Below are 23401 nucleotides of genomic sequence, written 5' to 3' on the forward strand. Positions count from 1 at the left end.
TAAACAAACTACAGTTAAAAAGATCTGCCGTCAGACAATATTACAAATACACTTACCTCTTGCAACGCCAGCAGCAAAATCTAAAATACAAGCCTTGTATAGCGGACACCTGGAAGCGGTCACGTACAGTACGGCAGCCAATTAGAACCGTAAAAACACGTCCCCCTGTCGGCAAATGTGTGTCAATATGTTGTAATTACATATTCTAAACTACAAACATTTTCTGATATATTAGACTGTGAAACTAACATATTTGGCAAGCTTGTAATAAGTGTAGTCTAACAAAATACAATTAAGCAAATCGCCTGCACTGTTCATTAGCTCAGAAAATGCGGGCTTTGACACAATTTAATGTTATGAAAATGCGCTATACAAATGAACAGTATATTTTCATGAGAGGTCGATTTGGCTACATACAGTATGTATATGCTCTCCTCTCAATAAATAGAACATTTTAAATCATAATGAAGTTCACAAACAAACATTCCCATAGTACGATTTGCCTTTAAACCCAAACAACTTCAAAAACATGAAACATTCACAGTCAATTTGACGTGGTTTTACTTTATAACACATAAAACACAAACCAAAATACAACCGAATTCGCCCTTCTCATGTAATACAAACTGTCATGTCACAAATAAATAGGTCAAACAAGAAGTAATGTACAGTACAATTAGTAGTCCCATACTACTGCCATTTACACAAACTTTATACAAAAAACTTCAAAACTTCACGCTCACAGCAACAGTAATGTACAGTACAAGTAGCCCTATACACCTGCTATTTACACAAACTTTATACAAAAAACTTCAAAACGTCACGCTCACAGCAACAGTAATGTACAGTACAAGTAGTCATATACTACTGCTATTTACACAAACTTTATACAAAAAACCTCAAAACTTCACGCTCAGACTGTCAGAGCAACACAACAAACATATTAAACTAAAAACAGAACACGCTAATACAAAACAAACTACTCCGGCGAGTCATCACATCTCTAGCTAGACGAAGGGACTGCGCTATCTGCAATGTCTACAATAGAAGAAACGTTGCATTCGTCGTCAAAAGAGAACTGAAGGCATTCCTCAAAAAGAAGATGCTCTTCAATAGCTTCCTCTTTGTCCATTAATGATGTTATATTCCGTCGTTTTAAATAGTCCACCAGAGTACAGTGTCCGACAGTCAATGTATAATCTGCGCCGTCATCATTTTTCACTTTTAAAGTTCCGCGTAATACTTTTGAAAATGCCCCCGATTTCTGCAGCATCCTGCAGCTCTGGCATCGTGCAAACCTGCTCTGGCTGTCCCAAGTATCCTGCCGGCTTCCACACAGGGCACACTTCAGGCTTGCCTTAATCTCAGCTCCACATATGGAAGCCTTCACCGTCACAACCGATTCCTCTTCTTGTACAGCGTCCGCGTCTCCCACATCCAAATCGCAGATCTTCTCAATCATGCTCTCTACGGTTGTTGTTAGTTCCACTTTCCCTTCAAAAACTCTAGTCGAAAGCTCCGTAAAGACGTAAGATGAGTCAACCTCCACGTCATGGATCAGTCTCTCCCAAACGCAAAGACTCATCTGGGCAGTTCCATCAAAGACTGTGAATCTCTTCACCTCTTTGTCGCTGCCTCTAATGCTTACAGTTTTCTGCAATGACGCTGCCACGACCTTGGCTTTCACCAAAGGCACCTATAGGAATGAACACCAGTCATTACTTTTCTAAACTTCTCATCCAGAAATAGCGAAATTTTACAAAAGGTGTACATTGTCATTGCAAACTTATTCTTAAACGCACCTTCTTGCCTGCCGGCAGAGCTGTGACATCAACCAGTGTCTGCCTAACGGGTGCTGCAGGTTTCCGAAAAGGAAACGTCACCTTCGTTACAGACAGCTCGGTCAACTGGTTCCCCATCACGTCGAAGTCAGACGTGCCTTTAAAACCTACCAAAAAAAAAAAAAAACCAACAGACATTAATACATACTCAGTAACAACCATGTCCTGGAAAACTGTGCTCTGTAAAGCAATACTTACTCAAAGCCTTTCTGACATGTGTCAGGCGTATTGCCGTGCCATTATCTGAAGCTTGGCTGAACAGCGCACGCTTTCTCGGACTGAAGATGGTCACATCGTGAAATTCTTCACGTCCAGTCTGTAGTACAGCATTAAAAAAACCTCTGTTTTTAGTGGTGAATTTTAATGCTGAGATAGAGTGGATATAGCCACTGACTACGTCTGTGTCCATCCTCATTTTCTTCGCTGGAGTCTCCATGTCGAAAAAGCAATTAGAAAAACATGCAAAACACCCCAATATATATACTGCTGGGACATGCCATTAACCTCCCCTTATTACACGACTCTCTGGAATGCTTGATTCTGATTGGTCAGGTGAGACATTTGCAGGTTTGTTCTTTTCAAATAATAACCGCTCTTTTCAAATAATAACCGCTCCAAAGTAATAACGCATAGCCGCTACTACTTGTATGTTTAAAATGTTAGTCACGTCGTACTATATCGTTTCGCCGAAAGATAAAAATGTTAATTTAAAACAAATATGCCAAGAAAATGTTTCAAATTCATATTCATATATTGTCTCGTGTAGAGTTAATGTTGTCTACACTGACTATAATTTATGTTTTTGTATTTGGGTACATATGTTTGTTCCTTATTTTATTTTTCCTTATTTATATAATTCTCTATGTCCGACATGGGGACTGCACCTAATTTAGTTGTACTTGTTACAATGACAATAAAGTTATTCTGATATTCATGTCCAGTTTTTTTCCTTATGTGGCAAGTAGCCATGTAATAAACTGGATAATGTACAGGCAGCCGGTAATTATCGCGAAATAAGCCCCGACAGTGTGATACAAGAAGCGGAGAGTCTTGTATCACACTGAAGGGGCTTATTTCGCGATAATTACTGGCTGCCTGTACATTATCCCTTACTTACACGGCTACTTGCCACATAAGGAAAAAAACTGGACATGAATATGAATTTGAAACATTGGCGTCGGGTCCTGATCACACGGTCGGGGCTTATTTCGCGATAACTACCGGCTGCCTGTACATTATCCCGCTTATTACACGACTCTCTGGAATGCTTGATTCTGATTGGTCAGTTGAGACATTTGCAGGTTCGTTCTTTTCAAATAATAACCGCTCTTTTCAAATAATAACCGCTCCAAAGTAATAACCCCTAGCCGCTACTACTTGTATGTTTAAAATGTTAGTCACGTTGTACTAATTATCGCGAAATAAGCCCCTTCAGTGTGATACAAGAAGCGGAGGGTCTTGTATCACACTGAAGGGGCTTATTTCGCGATAACTACCGGCTGCCTGTACATTATCCCTTACTTACACGGCTACTTGCCACATAAGGAAAAAAACTGGACATGAATATGAATTTGAAACATTGGCGTCGGGTCCTGATCACACTGTCGGGGCTTATTTCGCGATAACTACCGGCTGCCTGTACATTATCCAGTTTATTACACGGCTACTTGCCACATAAGGAAAAAAACTGGACATGAATATCAGAATAACTTTATTGTCATTGTGACAAGTACAATGAAATTAGGTGCAGTCCCCATGTCGGACATAGAAAATTATATAAATAAGGAAAAATAAAATAAGGAACAAACATATGTACCCAAATACAAAAACATAAATTATAGTCAGTGTAGACAACATTAACTCTACACGAGACAATATATGAATATGAATTTGAAACATTTTCTTGGCATATTTGTTTTAAATTAACATTTTTATCTTTCCGCGAAACGATATAGTACGACGTGACTAACATTTTAAACATACAAGTAGTAGCGGCTATGCATTATTACTTTGGAGCGGTTATTATTTGAAAAGAGCGGTTATTATTTGAAAAGAACGAACCTGCAAATGTCTCAACTGACCAATCAGAATCAAGCATTCCAGAGAGTCGTGTAATAAGCGGGATAATGTACAGGCAGCCGGTAGTTATCGCGAAATAAGCCCCTTCAGTATGATACAAGACTCTCCGCTTCTTGTATCACACTGTCGGGGCTTATTTCGCGATAATTACCGGCTGCCTGTACATTATCCAGTTTATTACACGGCTACTTGCCACATAAGGAAAAAAACTGGACATGAATATCAGAATAACTTTATTGTCATTGTAACAAGTACAACTAAATTAGGTGCAGTCCCCATGTCGGACATAGAGAATTATATAAATAAGGAAAAATAAAATAAGGAACAAACATATGTACCCAAATACAAAAACATAAATTATAGTCAGTGTAGACAACATTAACTCTACACGAGACAATATATGAATATGAATTTGAAACATTTTCTTGGCATATTTGTTTTAAATTAACATTTTTATCTTTCGGCGAAACGATATAGTACGATGTGACTAACATTTTAAACATACAAGTAGTAGCGGCTATGCGTTATTACTTTGGAGCGGTTATTATTTGAAAAGAGCGGTTATTATTTGAAAAGAACAAACCTGCAAATGTCTCACCTGACCAATCAGAATCAAGCATTCCAGAGAGTCGTGTAATAAGGGGAGGTTAATGGCATGTCCCAGCAGTATATATATTGGGGTGTTTTGCATGTTTTTCTAATTGCTTTTTCGACATGGAGACTCCAGCGAAGAAAATGAGGATGGACACAGACGTAGTCAGTGGCTATATCCACTCTATCTCAGCATTAAAATTCACCACTAAAAACAGAGGTTTTTTTAATGCTGTACTACAGACTGGACGTGAAGAATTTCACGATGTGACCATCTTCAGTCCGAGAAAGCGTGCGCTGTTCAGCCAAGCTTCAGATAATGGCACGGCAATACGCCTGACACATGTCAGAAAGGCTTTGAGTAAGTATTGCTTTACAGAGCACAGTTTTCCAGGACATGGTTGTTACTGAGTATGTATTAATGTCTGTTGGGTTTTTTTTTTTTGGTAGGTTTTAAAGGCACGTCTGACTTCGACGTGATGGGGAACCAGTTGACCGAGCTGTCTGTAACGAAGGTGACGTTTCCTTTTCGGAAACCTGCAGCACCCGTTAGGCAGACACTGGTTGATGTCACAGCTCTGCCGGCAGGCAAGAAGGTGCGTTTAAGAATAAGTTTGCAATGACAATGTACACCTTTTGTAAAATTTCGCTATTTCTGGATGAGAAGTTTAGAAAAGTAATGACTGGTGTTCATTCCTATAGGTGCCTTTGGTGAAAGCCAAGGTCGTGGCAGCGTCATTGCAGAAAACTGTAAGCATTAGAGGCAGCGACAAAGAGGTGAAGAGATTCACAGTCTTTGATGGAACTGCCCAGATGAGTCTTTGCGTTTGGGAGAGACTGATCCATGACGTGGAGGTTGACTCATCTTACGTCTTTACGGAGCTTTCGACTAGAGTTTTTGAAGGGAAAGTGGAACTAACAACAACCGTAGAGAGCATGATTGAGAAGATCTGCGATTTGGATGTGGGAGACGCGGACGCTGTACAAGAAGAGGAATCGGTTGTGACGGTGAAGGCTTCCATATGTGGAGCTGAGATTAAGGCAAGCCTGAAGTGTGCCCTGTGTGGAAGCCGGCAGGATACTTGGGACAGCCAGAGCAGGTTTGCACGATGCCAGAGCTGCAGGATGCTGCAGAAATCGGGGGCATTTTCAAAAGTATTACGCGGAACTTTAAAAGTGAAAAATGATGACGGCGCAGATTATACATTGACTGTCGGACACTGTACTCTGGTGGACTATTTAAAACGACGGAATATAACATCATTAATGGACAAAGAGGAAGCTATTGAAGAGCATCTTCTTTTTGAGGAATGCCTTCAGTTCTCTTTTGACGACGAATGCAACGTTTCTTCTATTGTAGACATTGCAGATAGCGCAGTCCCTTCGTCTAGCTAGAGATGTGATGACTCGCCGGAGTAGTTTGTTTTGTATTAGCGTGATCTGTTTTTAGTTTAATATGTTTGTTGTGTTGCTCTGACAGTCTGAGCGTGAAGTTTTGATGTTTTTTGTATAAAGTTTGTGTAAATAGCAGTAGTATATGACTACTTGTACTGTACATTACTGTTGCTGTGAGCGTGACGTTTTGAAGTTTTTTGTATAAAGTTTGTGTAAATAGCAGGTGTATAGGGCTACTTGTACTGTACATTACTGTTGCTGTGAGCGTGAAGTTTTGAAGTTTTTTGTATAAAGTTTGTGTAAATGGCAGTAGTATGGGACTACTAATTGTACTGTACATTACTTCTTGTTTGACCTATTTGTTTGTGACATGACAGTTTGTATTACATGAGAAGGGCGAATTCGGTTGTATTTTGGTTTGTGTTTTATGTGTTATAAAGTAAAACCACGTCAAATTGACTGTGAATGTTTCATGTTTTTGAAGTTGTTTGGGTTTAAAGGCAAATCGTACTATGGGAATGTTTGTTTGTGAACTTCATTATGATTTAAAATGTTCTATTTATTGAGAGGAGAGCATATACATACTGTATGTAGCCAAATCGACCTCTCATGAAAATATACTGTTCATTTGTATAGCTCATTTTCATAACATTAAATTGTGTCAAAGCCCGCATTTTCTGAGCTAATGAACAGTGCAGGCGATTTGCTTAATTGTATTTTGTTAGACTACACTTATTACAAGCTTGCCAAATATGTTAGTTTCACAGTCTAATATATCAGAAAATGTTTGTAGTTTAGAATATGTAATTACAACATATTGACACACATTCGCCGACAGGGGGACGTGTTTTTACGGTTCTAATTGGCTGCCGTACTGTACGTGACCGCTTCCAGGTGTCCGCTATACAAGGCTTGTATTTTAGATTTTGCTGCTGGCGTTGCAAGAGGTAAGTGTATTTGTAATATTGTCTGACGGCAGATCTTTTTAACTGTAGTTTGTTTACGATTTGGTGTTTTCTGTTTTTAGATGGTTTAAGTTGTGCTAAGGTTTCTTTAGTATCATTCTCAGTTCAGTCTTGGTTTTACAAAAGCAATTAATAATCGCTGGGAAGCGTTTATTAAATACGCGTGTCTGTCGTACAAATCGATTGTAGGTTTGCGACCGAAACTAAACGCATAATGCAGTCCAGTTTTAATGTTTTAGATAGGCGTACCTCAGTTTTAAATAAATAAACTTTATTTTCGTTTACTAACATTTAGCCCGGACTGCCTACAATAAGACATGTTATCGGGTTAAGCAAAAACGAAGCATTCTGAAACAGCCAGGCGATGTTTGAAATCTTGATGTTTTGAATCCTTCTGTGTTATTAAAATTCGATTAGTAGTTATTGTTTACAACAAGGGATTTACCGCAAACGGCACGCAAATGATTGCTTTTTGGTCAGTGTCGGAGTTGTACTTTATTACTTTTTTAATTGGGTTATCATATGCTCTTTGTCAGCCGAAGGTGTTTTTAGTTGTATGTTAAAGGTTTGCTGCTATATGCTTTAAGAGCTAAGTCTGTGGAATTTATTAATTTAGACTAAACTAACTTCATAAAGGGATAAACTGGTTAAGCATTAATTGGGCATAGGCGAAGACGCCTTTCTCTTGTTTAAGCTCAGTAGACATTCGCCGACAGGGGGACGTGTTTTTACGGTTCTGATTGGCTGCCGTACGTGACCACATTCCCCCGCCATAGCAAGGCTTGTCTTTTTGATTTTGCTGGTCGCGTTGCAAGAGGTAAGAATATAGGCTATGTAATATTGTCTGACGACACATCTTTTTAATTGTAGTTTGTTGACGACTTGCTGTTTTCTGTTTTTAGATGGTTTAAGTTGTGCTAAGGTTTTTTTTAGTATCATTCTCAGTTCGGTCTTTGTTTTATAAAAGCAATTAATAATCGCTGGGAAGCATTTATTAAATACGCGTGTCTGTCGTACAAATCGATTGTAGGTTTGCGACCGAAACTAGACGCATAATGCAGTCCAGTTTTAACGTTTTAGTAGTTTTAGAGCGCCTGTTATTACTTAGGTATTATCTGCGGTTTAATTGACTATAGGCCTACTCGGTGAAGACTAAAAAGCGGGCAAACAGTGAAATATAGCCATGAATATAAATAGTTTTACGAACGGCTGCGGTCAGTTTCAGAAAGCAGCATTTCCTCTTTCGCTGGATTGCTTGTTGTTGGATTTTAGATAGGCGTACCTCAGTTTTAAATAAATAAACTTTATTTTCGTTTACTAACATTTAGCCCGGACTGCCTACAATAAGACATGTTATCGGGTTAAGCAAAAACGAAGCATTCTGAAACAGCCAGGCGATGTTTGAAATCCTTCTGTGTTATTAAAATTCGATTAGTAGTTATTGTTTACAACAAGGAATTTACCGCAAACGGCACGCAAATGATTGCTTTTTGGTCAGTGTCGGATTTGTACTTTATTACTTTTTTAATTGGGTTATCATATGCTCTTTGTCAGCCGAAGGTGTTTTTAGTTGTATGTTAAAGGTTTGCTGCTATATGCTTTAAGAGCTAAGTCTGTGGAATTTATTAATTTAGACTAAACTAACTTCATAAAGGGATAAGCTGGTTAAGCATTAATTCGGCATAGCGGCGAAGACGCCTTTCTGAGGCGGACATTTTGTTTAAGCTCAGTATAGACATTCGCCGACAGGGGGATGTGTTTTTAGGGTTCTGATTGGCTGCCGTACGTGACCGCTTCCCCCCGCCATAGCAAGGCTTGTCTTTTTGATTTTGCTGCTAGCGTTGCAAGAGGTAAGAATATATGTAATATTGTCTGACGACACATCTTTTTAATTGTTGTTTAAATTGTTGTTTGTTGACGATTTGCTGTTTTCTGTTTTTAGATGGTTTAAGATGTGCTAAGGTTTTTTTTTAGTATTCTCAGTTCGGTCTTGGTTTTATAAAAGCAATTAATAATCGCTGGGAAGCATTTATTAAATACGCGTGTCTGTCGTACAAATCGATTGTAGGTTTGCAACCGAAACTACTAACATTTAGCCCGGACTCCCTACAATAACACATGTTATCGAGTTAAGCAAAAACGAAGTATTCTGAAACAGCCTGGCGATGTTTGAAATCCTTCTGTGTTATTAAAATTCGATTAGTAGTTATTGTTTACAACAAGTGATTGTCAGCCGAAGGTGTTTTTAGTTGTATGTTAAAGGTTTGCTGCTATATGCTTTAAGAGTTAAGTCTGTGGAATATTAATTTAGATTAAACAACTAACTTTATAAAAGGATAAGCTGGTAAAGCATTAATTCGGCATAGCGGCGAAGACGCCTTTCTGTGGCGGACATTTTGTTTTCGCGGCAGACATTTTCTTTACGCTCAGTAGACATTCGCCGAAAGGGGGACTTGTTTTTACGGTTCTGATTGTCTGCCGTACGTGACCGCTTCCAGGTCTCCGCTATAGCAAGGCTTGTGTTTTAGATTTTGCTGCTCGCGTTGCAAGAGGTAAGAATATATGTAGTATTGTCTTTGTGCCATTGCACTACTAAGAATGGTACAGTGCAAAATCTGTCTGTACGTTTATGGGAAGTTTATCATGCAGCTGCATATACTAATGAAATGTATGTACAAATGCACCTGTCAATCATTAACTGATGCATGTTGTCTTTGTAGACTGAAGGGCTGTGATATCACAGGAATCAAAAGTAAATATTTTTAGGGTGATGTCTATCAGCAATCGTGTTTGAGGTTTTCTTAAGTTGAATAACATTGAAAGGTATATCAACTTTACATGGTGTTTTCAATGAAGGTGACTGTTGGCAAATGTTTATGAAATGAAACTTGTGTGTCACTTTTCTCTGCAGAGTTGTGCTGGACTGCCACCCTTGAGGAGAAAGTGATATACGGTATGCTTTGTGTACTTAGACAACATACACTGACATACACTGTGTGCAGAATTAGGCAAGTAATATTTCCGGAGATATTTCTTGCCAACAGTTGGGCAGAATTATACATTCTGAAGTTTTTCTTTTGCTCTAAGTAAATGTACTTAGAGAAAATGTTACATTATAGTTTCACAAAGGAAAATAAAAGAAAAGCACTTCTGTGGGCACAATTATCAAGCAATCAGAAACTAAGTGGATTTTTTTCACTTAACTATCAACAGAAATAATAATGAAATTGTCTGAAGTCTATATAAGGAACAACGAACGTCACCAAGTTTATTGTCCTGTATCGTCACCTTTATTCTGAATGACCATCATCAGCCTGTTTGCCATTGAACCACCGAAGTCTTTGTTTTGATCCTGTCTTATATTAGCCACGTCAGCTAGGACCGTGTCCCAGATGCTGATCTGAGAAGTGTCCTGCTTGCTTGGTAAATCTCATACTTCACTCGGGCTGTGTAGCTCTTAATGGGCGTTGAGTCAGGCGATGATGACAGCCTGGTCATAAGTCAGTGACCTTTTTTGTCTAATCTATGGAATACTTTGATGCATGGGAAGGGGCACTGTCTTGCATGCATATCAAGGAGACAGGCACTGTTGTGCATGAATATCATAGGAAGGGGCAGTGTTCTGCATGCATGTCATAACATTTTTGAAAGCTGCTGAAATTTCCTCTAGAAATTGGCAGTAGTTAATTTTATACCACCTGGAAGTCTGAAAGAGCCAACAAGTTCATCACTGATAACTGCAGCCCACACCATCACTTCTCCACTGCCCTGTGGGTGCTCGAAGAAGATGACCATCCATGGACCTATCCATCTGCTACAAGAGTCACTCTCACCTCATCTGATTTTTTTCACAAAACCTTTATAAAATCATTCTTGACATGTCTGTGTGCATTCTTGACTTTTTAGCTTGCATACCTTTATTGCGTAGAGCTTATATTACAGCAATTCTGATCCTAGTGATTTCATGTAACACACTACAAAGTGCTTCCAGAGCGTTCAGATTGCAGTTGTTAAAAGTGGTGGCATTTGATTCTAAAGTCTTCTTTTTAATTGAACACATAACTTTGGCAGTTATTTTGTTGCCTCGCTATATGCTGCTTCCATCCTCTTTGTGTGTTGCCCACAAAACAATCAATTGTACAATAATTATGTTTTGAATGTTTAGCAGGTTTGGTTATTTCGACTGGCACTTTAATATTTTGATTTTCTTCTGTCTGCAAGGTGCTTTTCTGGCCCATTTCAGTAATCATAAACATGCTTCATTCTGCATAGGAAAGTATGTTTTCCTGTTATCAAAACAAAGTACTCAGATCAAAAACCAAACATTTTGCCATTTTTAAACATTCTGTTTTAGGTTCATCTGGACTGAAAACATTGGTCGACAAGATACAAATAAAGTACATGCCTAATTCTGCACACAGTGTACATATCACAAACGTGGGTCAGTTAGTGTTGAGGTGAAACTTTTGTGTGTAATGCAGATGTGACAGGTAAGTGTTTTGTCTGATTAAAAAAAAAACATAAGTCATGAGGCATATTTATTTTAGGATAATGAGTGTAATGGTTAAAATTCAGTTTGTAGGTTGTGTAACTTCCAGACAGTTGCTGAGTCAGCTGCATCACTGACTTACTGTAAGTGGTGAGAAAGCTGTTAGTGGAACTGCTCCTGATTGATGTGCACTATGTATACACATTTGATGGCTTTGTGACAACATCAGTGCAAAGTACAGTTGCAAGCAGGTGTGCTTCTCCCCCCCCCCCCCCGTTCATCTGCAGATGCCTCGCACAAAGGCTTCCCGGCGTTCCGCAGCAGCGAAGAAGAGGCTGTTGGACCGGCAGCGAGCTCCTGATAGTTTTGATGTGGCTATGACTGATGACGGGGTTAACCCGTTTCCCCCCTCTCGGAATACCAAAACGGCGATGACTGTGACTAATCGGACGAGCCACAACCAACGGACTGACCCCGCTGCTGCTGCCGTCCATGTCGTGGCTATGACTGATGACGGGGTTAACCCGTTTCCCCCCTCTCGGAATACCAAAACGGCGATGACTGTGACTTTCCTGACGAGCCACGACCAACAACCTGAGCAGGCCGCACAGCAGCGGCCTGTGTCCGTCATGGCTATGACTGATGACGGGGTTAACCCGTTCCCCCCCTCTCGGAATACCAAAACGGCGATGACTGTGACTTTTCCGACGAGCCATGACCACCGGGTTCCCGCCCTGGGTGCCATTTGTAGGACCGTCGACGAGTTCTGTATGCCTTTTCTTGATAAAGATAAGGCAAGGACGGACGAGGTACTGCAGCCCCCTCATAAAAGAAAGGCTGCAAAGTGGACTGACCCCAAAAGTGAACCAGAATGTGAACCAGCATGCGAACTTGAAACAAAACTTGAAACAAAACTTGAAACAGAACTTGAAACAGAACTTGAAAGTGAACTTGAACTGAGAAATACCCTGGCAGTGCCAAACTATTACCCAACCGTGGATCAACAACAGCATGTGAACCCTGTAACTATCTGTGTATCTCCTCATTTTCCTCAGGCACGTGCAGTGAGAGGCTCATTCCATCAAGGACACCCACGATTTGGAGTCAACAGTAACAAGCAATGTGTTGCTAATAGTTTGATTGCTATAGTAACGTGTAAGGTAAAGAATGTTTTAACCTGGTCAGTCACAGACATTGATCAAGTGCTGCTGAAAGGAGATGACCTCTACACTACCATCAGAGATGCTAGGAGAATTGGAGATGCTTCTGGGTATCTGTTAGTTAGAGATCTACCAACAGAGTACACATTGAATGGTGATAAATATGAAATAAACTACCATGATGACATGTTTGTTGGCTTGTTTGGTGTCAGTGAATATGGAGATATGGGTGACATTTTCATGTCAGCTGATGCAGCGGTAAGAAGAGTATTCTCACAGTATGATGCGTGTCTTTTTACTCTTAAAGTAAATACATGTGCCATCATTAAGCAAGGGTCATGGTATGTGGTGATCGACTCCCATTCCCGACGAGGAGATGGAGCAAGCGACGCATCAGGCAGAAGTATATTGGTGTGCCACTCTACCATAGATTCTTTGCTAGACCATGTGGATACCCTAGGACTATCTTTAGATGCAACAGGGGAACAGTTTGAGATTACAGCTGTGAGTGTGACTAGTCGAAGCATCCTGCACCAGCATCCAGATGGCAACTGCCCAGCCACCAGCGTCAACCAGCTTACCAGCATGTCAGGCCATCCAGACGGTAAGTCCTCAGTCACCAGTGTCAACCAGCGTACCAACATATCAGACCATCCAGACGACAACTCCTCAGTGACCAGAGTCCAGCAGTTTGCCAGAATGTCAGACAGCCAATATGGTGTGGTAAGGCCAAATGTGACACATGGTACAGACCCTGAGGTTGATGTCCGTGTGAACAATGAAGGTGATGTAGTTTTTATCAGTGAGCTACGCAGTGAGCAGTTTCTGTTCAGTCCTTTGACAATCCAGCAGCAAAGAAGGCTTTCCTGTAAGCTTGGTGTGGTGTACATTGATCATGGCCATGTAAACATGGATGCAGAGTTTCCAATGGGTGATCCTTGCAGAATGGTGCCAATCACTGGTGATGGCAACTGCTTTTTCAGATCTCTGGCTTTTGCTATTACTGGAAATGAGAAAGAACACAGGAAAATTAGGTGTGCTATTGTTGCTCACATACTAAGAAATGAATCCAGGTATGTTGCTTGTCTTAGAGATGGTCACTCTTCTGTCACTGAGTATGTCACTGCATCACGGATGAAATATGTTGGTACTTGGGCATCTGAGGTAGAGATTCAAGCTGCCGCTGATCTGCTTGGTGTGGATATTTTCACATACTCTGACAACAAATGGTTGAAGTACTCCACATGTATTGGTTCTGATCAGAGAGGTATATACCTGAAACATTGTAATGAGTCACATTATGAGGTTGTAATTTGTGTGAAAGGGCATGACACTGAGGGTTGTGCAACACAATGCTCTGAAATCGATAACACACCATCTGAAATGGCATCAAGTCGACGAAAACTTGAACGAGAAAAAAGACGGTATGAAGTAAGTATGGTGTACAAGGAGGAACAACTTGAGAGAAGCATAAAGCGCTACCGTGAGGATGAAGTGTACAGAGAACATGTTAAACAGTCAAGTATAAGTAAGTATGCAACAGATATGGGGCACCGCAAATATGTACAGCAGTCAAGTGTGAGCAAATATGCAACAGATGATAGACACCAGCAACGTGTAAAGCAGTTGAGTGTGAGCAAGTATGCGACAGACGTTGAACACCAGCAACGTGTGAAGCAGTCGAGTGTTAGGAAATATGCCACAAATGTTGAACACCAGCAATGTGTGAAGCAGTCAAGTGTTAGGAAATATGCCACAAATGTTGAACACCAGCAACGTGTGAAGCAGTCAAGTGTAAGTAAATATGCCACAGACATTGAACACCAGCAACGTGCGAAGCAGTCAAGTGTAAGTAAATATGCCACAGACATTGAACACCAGCAACGTGCGAAGCAGTCAAGTGTAAGTAAATATGCCACAGACATTGAACACCAGCAACGTGCGAAGCAGTTAAGTGTTGATAAATACAAAACAAACAGCGATTTTGCTACTGCAGTAAAAAAGAGAAATGTTGAGAAACGAACTAAGCAGAAGGATAAAAGAACAGATATTGCGTATGTGATCGAACAATTTGGAGAGAAAATAAATACAGGCCCTGTATACATTTGCTCAGTTTGTCATCGAATGTTGTTTAAATACCAAGTTGTGATATGCAGAAAAGATGAATACCTAAAAAAATCACAAGGAGTTGCATTACTGGCAATGCAGTGCATAACTGACACATACTTACACAAATGTATAGATACTTGTTCTGATGATTGTAGCAGTCTGTTGGGCCCTACAGGTTCATTATGGATTTGTCACACATGTCATAGAAAGATTCTTGATGGGAAAATGCCAGCAGAGAGCGTTGGAAACTGTCTAGCTCTAGACCCAGTTCCTCCTGAGTTGCAGTGTCTAAATACTCTGGAACAACATCTGATTGGTATTCATATTCCTTTTATGAGAATTGTGTCTTTGCCAAAAGGTGGACAAAATGGTGTTCATGGTCCTGTGACTTGTGTCCCGTCAAGCATTTCGAATGTAGCTGAATCTTTACCAAGAGTGAATAATGATGACCTTATGATCCGTGTGAAGTTGAAGCGGAAGTTAACTTACAAAGGGCATTACAAATATGAATTTGTGCATCCAGAAAAAATAAAGAAGGCTTTGGTGTATCTTACAGAGAATAACAAATTTTATAGCAATGTGCAGTTCAATGATGACTGGATTAATCCCCTGCAGAAAACTGAAGTGCCTGGTGATGTAAGTGACATACATGCAGATGAAGAGCGTAATGAAAATAACATGGAGGATGAGGAGATGGATGAAACTCTGCATGATAGACAACAACATGGCATGCACATGGATACGTGTCTTCAACCTGTCGACATAGCACAAGAGGTGTTGGATCAACACTTTGATGGAATCATGTCTATGGCACCTGCAGAAGGAAACAACCCAGTGAGGCTTCTAACTGATGAGTCAAATGAAGCTAAATGTTTTCCAGTCCTTTTCCCAAAAGGAACAGGCACTTTTCATGACAGAAGGAAGGGAAAACTGACACTGTGTAGGTATTTAAATACAAGAATTCTTAATGCAGATGGACGTTTTGGGAAAAACTTGGACTATATATTTTATGGGCAGTATTTGTCTGAGCTTCAGCAGGTTGTGTCAAATGTGTCAATTGCTGTGAGAAAGGGCTATGATGCACGGGATAAGTGTCCTGTCACATCAGAAACTTTGACAAATAAGGAGTCTCTACAAAAGATGTTCAATTTTGATGAAGGTTATAAATTTCTAAGACCAATCAGAGGCACCCCTGTTTTTTGGCAAAGTGTTCAGAAAGATCTGTTTGCAATGGTAAGACAGCTTGGTATTCCCACATGGTTTTGCTCATTTTCTTCTGCTGATTTACGCTGGAGAGAACTTATGACAGCAATCTTCAAACAAGATGGCATAGATGCATCAAGTGCTGAGCTTGACTGGTCAGAAAGGTGTGCACTGTTGAAAAACAATCCTGTGACAGCTGCCAGAATGTTTGATTATCGATTCCACTGCTTCCTAAAAGATGTCATCATGTCAGAAGCACAACCCATTGGCAAAATAGTTGATTATTTCTACAGAGTAGAATTTCAGCAACGAGGATCACCTCACACTCACTGTTTGTTTTGGGTGGAAGATGCGCCTAAGGTTGGCAAAGATGATGAAGATGAGGTATCAGCTTTCATTGATCAATATGTGACATGTGAAATGCCAGAGGGTGACGATGAAATGCATGAAATTGTATGTAGTGTACAGCAACATAGTAAGAGGCACTCAAAAACATGCAAGAAAAAAGGGAAAACTTGTAGATTCAATTTCCCACGTCCTCCAAGCAACAGAACATTTGTGTCATCATGCAAAGTTGGAGATGGTGAGACAGACGGACAGCCCCTGAAAAAAGAAGTAGCAGACGCTATCATGAAAAAAGTGAAGGATGCTGTACTAAACCCTGAGGCCAACTATGACTCTGTTGATTCCTTATTTAGTACAATTGGTATCAGTCAGGACATATTTCAGGCTGCGTACTCAAGAATCACAAAGAAAACTACCATTGTTCTTAAGAGGAGACCATGTGAAGTGTGGGTCAACCAATATAACAGAGACCTTTTACGCTGTTGGAATGCAAACATGGACATTCAGTTTGTGGTTGATGCATATTCATGTATTGTGTACATCATTTCCTACATTTCCAAAGCTGAGAGAGAGATGGGACTGCTACTGGCAAATGCTCAGAAAGAGGCCTCCCAGCAAGGTAACCTTGATGCAAAAGAAGCTCTTCGCCAACTTGGCAGTGTTTTCCTGCACAATCGTGAAGTTTCGGCCCAGGAAAGTGTTTATCGTCTGACTAACATGAGGTTGAAAGAGGGATCACGAAAGGTGCAGTTTATCCCAACCGGAGAAAATGTGGTAAAAATGAGCCTTCCATTGAACATCATACGGAAGAAAGCTGAGTGTGAGAATGAGGATGAACAAGGTATTTGGATGAACAGTATCACTGATAGATATAAAGCCAGACCAGAAACAAAAGAGTTTGCAGTAATGTGCCTGGCGAGATTTGCATCTGAGTACAGAATACTATGTAAGTCTCAGAGCTCATGCCCTGGAAGTGTGCAGTTGGACAGAAAATTAGGATTTGTGAAGAAAAGGACACGCACAGAGGCAGCCGTTGTTCGGTATGCTCGCTTTTCACCCACAAAGGACCCAGAAAAATATTACCACAGCATTTTGCAACTTTTTCTGCCACATTATTTCGATGCACAATTAAAACCTTCTACTTTTGGCAGTTACCAGGAATTCTATGAGACTGGTTGTGTCAAGTTCTTTGATGATGAATTGCATTCAGTAAAACTGGTTGTGCAGTCAAACATGTCAAGTTTTGAAAAGGAATCACATGCAATTGACAAAGCTGAAGAAGACTTACAGCAGCATGGTGTAATGGAAGATGCCTGGGCAGAGATTTGTCCGGAAACTGAACGTGAACGGCTAGAGTGTCTTGCTAGCAAATCCAACACTACACCAGAAATGAGAGAACAACGTGATGAGATACCAGATTTGTTACCAAGGCCGAGGCGCTATATGTTGCATGACAATCCTTGTGGTATGTCCAGGCAGGAAGCACTGGCTTTGCTTCGCTCACTGAATAACAAGCAGTCTGAGACTTTTTACAAAATACGAAACTGGTGTTTACAGAAGGCACGTGGTGAAAACCCAGAACCATTTCATGTATTCATATCTGGACCTGGAGGTGTGGGCAAGTCAGTCTTGATCAAAGCAATACATTATGAGGCAGCTCGTATCTTGCGTCAGTTGTCACAAAATCCAGATGAGACACACGTGTTACTGACTGCTCCAACTGGGGTTAGTGCTTACAACATCAAAGCTGCAACAATACACGCCTGTTTCCATATTGCAACGGACGCAAAGCTGCCATATGAACCACTTGGAGATGAAAAAATAAATTCATTGAGAGCTGAACTGGGAAACCTGCAAATATTGATCATAGATGAAATTTCAATGGTTGATCACAAGCTGCTTGCATGTATTCATGGCAGATTAAGACAAATCAAACAAATTGGAGATTATTCTGCTTTTGGAAATGTCTCAATCATTGCTGTTGGAGATTTCTACCAGCTTTGTCCTGTGAAAGGGAAAGCTTTGTATACTGAGGGTAAAGCTGTTGATCTATGGCAGAATCATTTCGCTATGGTGGAGCTGACTGAAATTATGAGACAGAAAGACATGCAGTTTGCACAGTTGCTGAATCGGCTAAGGAAACGCAAAAGGGGTGATGCAATGCTGGAGGAAGACATTGCTATGCTGAAACTACGTGTGACAGGTGAAGGACAAGACAGTACTGGTCTTCATATTTATGCAACCAATGATGAAGTTGATCAACATAACTACCATATGCTGCGGAAGATCTGCTCAGACCATGTCATCATTCATGCTCAGGATTTTCAAAGGGTTGCTGCAACTGGCAGACTGGAAAAGAAACATGGACATCATGCTAATGTTCAGAAGACATGTCTCCCCGAATCACTACATGTAGGTGTCAATGCACGAGTAATACTTCTGAAAAATATTGACGTTTCAGACGGCTTGGTAAATGGTGCATTTGGTACAGTTAGTGACATCTGCTTTGATACTGATGAGGATTTTCCATCAGAGATATACATCACATTTGACAACGAAGCAGCTGGAAAGTCACTCAGGGGAAAGAAGCCATGCCTAAAAGCAGGGTTGGACAAAGCTACACAAATCAAAGCAGAGGAGGAGAGAGTGACAAACAGTGGTGGAACACGACGGCAGTTTCCATTGAAATTGGCTTGGGCTTGTACAGTACACAAGGTACAAGGTCTGACAGTAGATAAGGCTGTTGTATCACTAAAGAAGATATTTGCAGCTGGACAGGCATATGTAGCATTAAGCCGTGTCACTTCTCTGGAAGGCCTTATAATAGAAGACTTTAAGGAGACTGCTATATATGCAAAACAAGACATTGAGACTGCAATGCAAAGCATGCCTGCATTTATTGAGCCCGTCATGGAAGTGCCATCATTATGTAAGATTTTACTGCACAATGTTGAAGGACTTACATGTCACCTGGATGACCTAAAGCAAGACAGAAGGTATATGGAAGCTGATATCATCTGCTTGACAGAGACATGGTTAAATTCAAAGGAAGACACAGAAGGTGTACAGCTGCCTGGATTTTCATACCATGGGAAGCCCAGACATCAGGCATATGATGGTAGTGATGCTATCTCTGCTGAACTGAAGAAGCAACAACATGGTGGTGTGGGTTTGTATTATAAAGAACATACCAACTGTACTGTGACTGATGTGCAGTGTGTCAACATTGAGTGTGTGCAGTTCAGTGTGGGCCTACTAAGAACAACAGTCTTGGTACTATACAGACCACCCTTGTATAATCTAACAATCTTTCAGAAGAACCTGATGCAGTTGATCACTCAGTTGGACAGTGTGGAAGGTGGGAAAATCATCATGGGCGACTTCAATGAAAATCTTCTGGCAGTAAGTACAATTGCTAATTTCATGGAAGAACATGGGTATGCTCAACTTGTGAAAGAAGCAACCACTGGGAAAGGCACTTTGATTGATCATGTGTATGTGAAAGACATTGTGACTAACAGCATCTCTGTTTCAGTAATGCCGACGTATTTCAGCCATCATGAATGTGTAGTGCTACATTATCTGTAAGAAACTGTATAAAAAAACAAAAAAAAAATTTGTCATGCAGTAAATCATTTGGCAGTAAGTACAATTGCTAATTTTATGGAAGAACATGGGTATGCTCAACTTGTGAAAGAAGCAACCACTGGGAAAGGCACTTTGATTGATCATGTGTATGTGAAAGACATTGTGACTAACAGCATCTCTGTTTCAGTAATGCCGACGTATTTCAGCCATCATGAATGTATAGTGCTACATCATGTATAAGAAACTGTATAAAAAAATATGAAAAAATTTGTCATGCAGTAAATCATTTGACAGTAAGTACAATTGCTAATTTTATGGAAGAACATGGGTATGCTCAACTTGTCAAAGAAGCAACCACTGGGAAAGGCACTTTGATTGATCATGTGTATGCGAAAAATATTTTGACTAATAGAATTTTTATTTCAGCAATGTAGATGTATTTCAGCCATCATGAATGTGTAGTGCCACATTATCTGTAAGAAACTGTATAAAAGACATTATGAGTAAGAAACATAAATTTTTTGCTGCAGTGATAGTTTTCTGGGGTGCGTCAGCCTCGGGAGGCTGGCACTGCGACTGGGGCTATGGCTGTACTAGGGGGGATTGGCAGGGAGGCTTGGCCTGGTGCCAAGCTTTGGGGGTTAGGCCTGGGGCTGGCCGTCAGCTGCTACCACTGGGGTTGCCGGTAGGCTGTGGGGGGCTAGGACTAGGGCTGGCCTTCAGAAGGCTGCAACTAGGCCTCAGAGGTTGGCAGTGGAGCTGGTGTTCCAGGGCTTGGCATTTAGCCTGAGGCTGATGTTGGGCTTTGGGGGTTGGGGTCGACCTTGAGGGGGCTGCTGCTGGGCCTGGGGCTGGCACCATGCTTTTGGGGGCTGCGGCTGGGCTTCAGGAAGCTGGCACTGGGGCTGAGGCAGGGGGTACTAAAGCTGGACATGGCGGCCTGTTGCTGGGGATAAGTCTGAGGTGGGCTGCTTGGGTTACCACTAGGCATAGGACTAAGGTTACGGGAGGGTCACTAGGGCTAGGCATAAGGGGGCTAGGATGGGGCACATGGCACTGGGGGTTGGTGTGGGGGCTAGGGGAAGTTTAGGACAGAGCAAGCAATGTGGTCTTTGAAAAGGGAGGTAATGTGCTCTGTCAAGTACCTCACAACAGCAGTATGCCAAACTTGTTAATGTCATGAATTTTCCACAAAAAAATAAACAATTTTAGATGTCCTGTGATATAATTCAGTATTTATTAAATGCATTGTTGCCTATATAGAAATTTTGTGTTGTGGGCCAGTACAGTGCACTGAACCTCTTTACAAAGCACCACACACTTGGAAAATGTAAATGTATAGTTGCTTATGTAACGTAGAATATATAATTACAATGAATTAAATGTAAGGAGATGAAGAAGTACCATCAGATGTAGACACTACCAAACTAATGTCTTGTACCACAAAACGTGCTGAAAAGACACAGAATTTCACAAAGCAAGGCTTTGATTGAAAAGAATGGTGAGAGGGTGAAGAGGCACAGACATCTATGGGCAAAGGTAAGACCATATACTGACATGTCTCTGTATAGTGTCGTAGAGTGTACTTTCACACTGTAAAAGGAAATGGACATATGTACACTGACTGTATTATGGCATTATGTATATGATGTAATTTTTGGAGTAATGTGTATGTTTTGTGTGTTTCTTGAAACAGCTAAAATGAAGTAACACTAAACAGTCATACATGTGGATGACCTAAAATCTAAGTGGGAAAGCTGGGCAGTGTGTGTGAGACATTCATCTAGACACAGTGGATGTGCCATGACTGGGTGGGCAAAGCAAAGGTACGTGAGTGACAGTTTCTCACTTAACATGAGCATGCTAGTTAAGACATACCAGTTTGCAGTGTATGAGCTTATAAATTGGGTAACTAAGTATTGTCAGAAATCCCTACTACATTGTTATATTCCATGTTTTAACCTGCCTTCTCCTATGTATAACCTCAGGTTACTAAGGCACAACTGTCATGTGCTTCCCTGATGATCAAGCCAACACACATCTGTCTGTTGAAGCTCTGCTATACTGCATCCTCCGTCATACAGCTGTACATTGGGAGTGTGACACATCACACTGAATGCTGCATAGCCAGAGGAGCAGGCGCTGACCTTGTGAGTTTGCCTTTTTCAGACATTTCTTCCTCTTTGGTGTAGTTCTAGTTTTACTCTGTCAGTGTTTGTCTAACTTACATGCCAGTTCATGCTTTTAATCTTTTAATCTTTTCCAGCGCCTGCTGTTGATGACACTGACCCCATGCCCACCACATCAACTTTCGTTAACACATCACACTGCCTGGTACGTTGGAACAATGAGATGGGCTGGCCTGGTGAGTTTGCCTCTTTGATGGATTATTTTGTCTGTGAAGTAGTTTCACTTTACAACTGCAAGTGTCTGATTGGCTGACATGCAGCTTTCTGGTTTTACTCTCTTTTCCAGTGCCTTATCTTCATATCAGTGACACCGTACTCACCACATCAAGTTTCCCTGCGCCCATGTTGTCGACAACCAAAGCGTTCTCTAAAGGACTCAGAGACTGGACACAGACAGTATGAACTACACACAGATGCCTGAAGTGAAATGCACCAGAAATCATCTCCACACACTATAGTCTGACAGCAAAGGTACTTTGAGTGAAATGTGCTGCTGCTTGTGGATGTTTATTGCTATAATGTCTCACAATTTTTCTTGTAGTATTTATTGAGTTATTTTCACTTTTACTCTGCAATAACAAAACATTAATGATGTGTTGTGACAGTTCTGTAGTACATAATATGTCATGTAATTTACAGTCATGATGCCATGGTTAAATTGATGTCAAAATAACGATCCAGCTTTGTTTGTGATGCCTGTGTTGACTTACACCAAATTGTATATTCAAAAGAATATTGCCATGTAGGGAGTTGTGTAGTATATATATACAGTATGAGTGCTACTATCACACTTTGTGGTCTTTGTACACTGTGTATGTAAGAATGGCATACACATCATATGCGAAATATTATGTCAATTGTGCTGGCTCAACTATTGTGGCCTCAATGTACTTTTTCAGCCTCCTCAAACAATGACACAAACCTAAATGTTTGGTTAAGACAAATGTAGTCAATTGCAATTTTACAATGTGTATAATGTGTTTTATATTATGTCTCTAATGAATAATAATAAATATTATAATCATTAATACAGTCATCATTCTTAAGCATGTTAAATACACATGTAAATGTCAGAATAAATTTTAATTAGCGTATAGGTGAAACAGGCAGTGAAGAAAATACGCATACAAAAAGTGCAGTTGAACCCGGTTATGTTGCCGGCCTAGGTGGTTGCCAAAAAGCGTCGAGATAACCGATGATCGAGATAACAGAAAACCAATATGGGGGCAATATACCATGTTGACATATGCTTGAAATTTATTTATGTGCGTTAATAAATGAGAATGTACATGCACTGGTTTTTGGTGTTTTTTTACACAACAGCGTTGCCGCGATTTGTTTGCTGACGCGATCGGCATGTTATATAAATGTACATACATGTTGGCTAACAACAAAAGGCATATGTGCACCAACCAAAAGCAGACATTTACCAGTATATAATATAAAC

General features: G+C 40.5%; 3 protein-coding genes and 1 long non-coding RNA gene across 4 annotated transcripts; 3 read left to right on the forward strand and 1 right to left on the reverse strand.

Moving 5' to 3' along the window:
• Window positions 1-537: 537 nt before the first annotated feature.
• On the reverse strand, window positions 538-2821 carry LOC140583076 (uncharacterized). The gene is made up of 3 exons (XM_072707672.1): window positions 2040-2821; window positions 1803-1948; window positions 538-1696 (listed from the first exon to the last, which is right to left on the reverse strand). The coding sequence occupies exons 1-3, from the start codon at window positions 2275-2277 to the stop codon at window positions 1004-1006; spliced, it is 1077 nt and encodes a 358-aa protein (XP_072563773.1). The 5' UTR covers window positions 2278-2821; the 3' UTR covers window positions 538-1003.
• A 1232-nt stretch (window positions 2822-4053) lies between these two features.
• Window positions 4054-6365, forward strand: LOC140583006 (uncharacterized). Its single transcript, XM_072707574.1, has 3 exons — window positions 4054-4872; window positions 4962-5107; window positions 5214-6365. The coding sequence occupies exons 1-3, from the start codon at window positions 4635-4637 to the stop codon at window positions 5904-5906; spliced, it is 1077 nt and encodes a 358-aa protein (XP_072563675.1). The 5' UTR covers window positions 4054-4634; the 3' UTR covers window positions 5907-6365.
• Window positions 6366-8736: 2371 nt separating this feature from the next.
• On the forward strand, window positions 8737-15017 carry LOC140582770 (uncharacterized). Its single transcript, XM_072707081.1, has 4 exons — window positions 8737-9423; window positions 9783-9824; window positions 11648-14314; window positions 14988-15017. The coding sequence occupies exons 3-4, from the start codon at window positions 11648-11650 to the stop codon at window positions 15015-15017; spliced, it is 2697 nt and encodes an 898-aa protein (XP_072563182.1). The 5' UTR covers window positions 8737-9423; window positions 9783-9824.
• A 5785-nt stretch (window positions 15018-20802) lies between these two features.
• Window positions 20803-22101, forward strand: LOC140582946 (uncharacterized). The gene is made up of 4 exons (XR_011985751.1): window positions 20803-21304; window positions 21462-21591; window positions 21754-21915; window positions 22032-22101. It is a non-coding gene; the product is annotated as an uncharacterized lncRNA (long non-coding RNA).
• The last annotated feature ends 1300 nt before the right edge of the window (window positions 22102-23401 follow it).

The sequence above is a fragment of the Paramormyrops kingsleyae genome, chromosome 25, assembly GCF_048594095.1.
Source record: "Paramormyrops kingsleyae isolate MSU_618 chromosome 25, PKINGS_0.4, whole genome shotgun sequence".
In the NCBI taxonomy this organism is placed as follows: Eukaryota; Metazoa; Chordata; class Actinopteri; order Osteoglossiformes; family Mormyridae; genus Paramormyrops; species Paramormyrops kingsleyae.

What these genes read in the sequence shown, in the direction of transcription:
- LOC140583076 (XM_072707672.1), bottom strand. Translation starts at nt 2,277, where the DNA reads ATGGAGACTCCAGCGAAGAAAATGAGGATGGACACAGACGTAGTCAGT. An exon ending in ACATGTCAGAAAGGCTTTGA is followed by an intron (nt 1,949 to 2,039) that starts GTAAGTATTGCT and finishes TTTTTTTGGTAG; the next exon opens with GTTTTAAAGGCACGTCTGAC. An exon ending in CTCTGCCGGCAGGCAAGAAG is followed by an intron (nt 1,697 to 1,802) that starts GTGCGTTTAAGA and finishes TCATTCCTATAG; the next exon opens with GTGCCTTTGGTGAAAGCCAA.
- LOC140583006 (XM_072707574.1), top strand. Translation starts at nt 4,635, where the DNA reads ATGGAGACTCCAGCGAAGAAAATGAGGATGGACACAGACGTAGTCAGT. An exon ending in ACATGTCAGAAAGGCTTTGA is followed by an intron (nt 4,873 to 4,961) that starts GTAAGTATTGCT and finishes TTTTTTTGGTAG; the next exon opens with GTTTTAAAGGCACGTCTGAC. An exon ending in CTCTGCCGGCAGGCAAGAAG is followed by an intron (nt 5,108 to 5,213) that starts GTGCGTTTAAGA and finishes TCATTCCTATAG; the next exon opens with GTGCCTTTGGTGAAAGCCAA.
- LOC140582770 (XM_072707081.1), top strand. Translation starts at nt 11,648, where the DNA reads ATGCCTCGCACAAAGGCTTCCCGGCGTTCCGCAGCAGCGAAGAAGAGG. An exon ending in AACGTGTGAAGCAGTCAAGT is followed by an intron (nt 14,315 to 14,987) that starts GTAAGTAAATAT and finishes CTTTGCCAAAAG; the next exon opens with GTGGACAAAATGGTGTTCAT.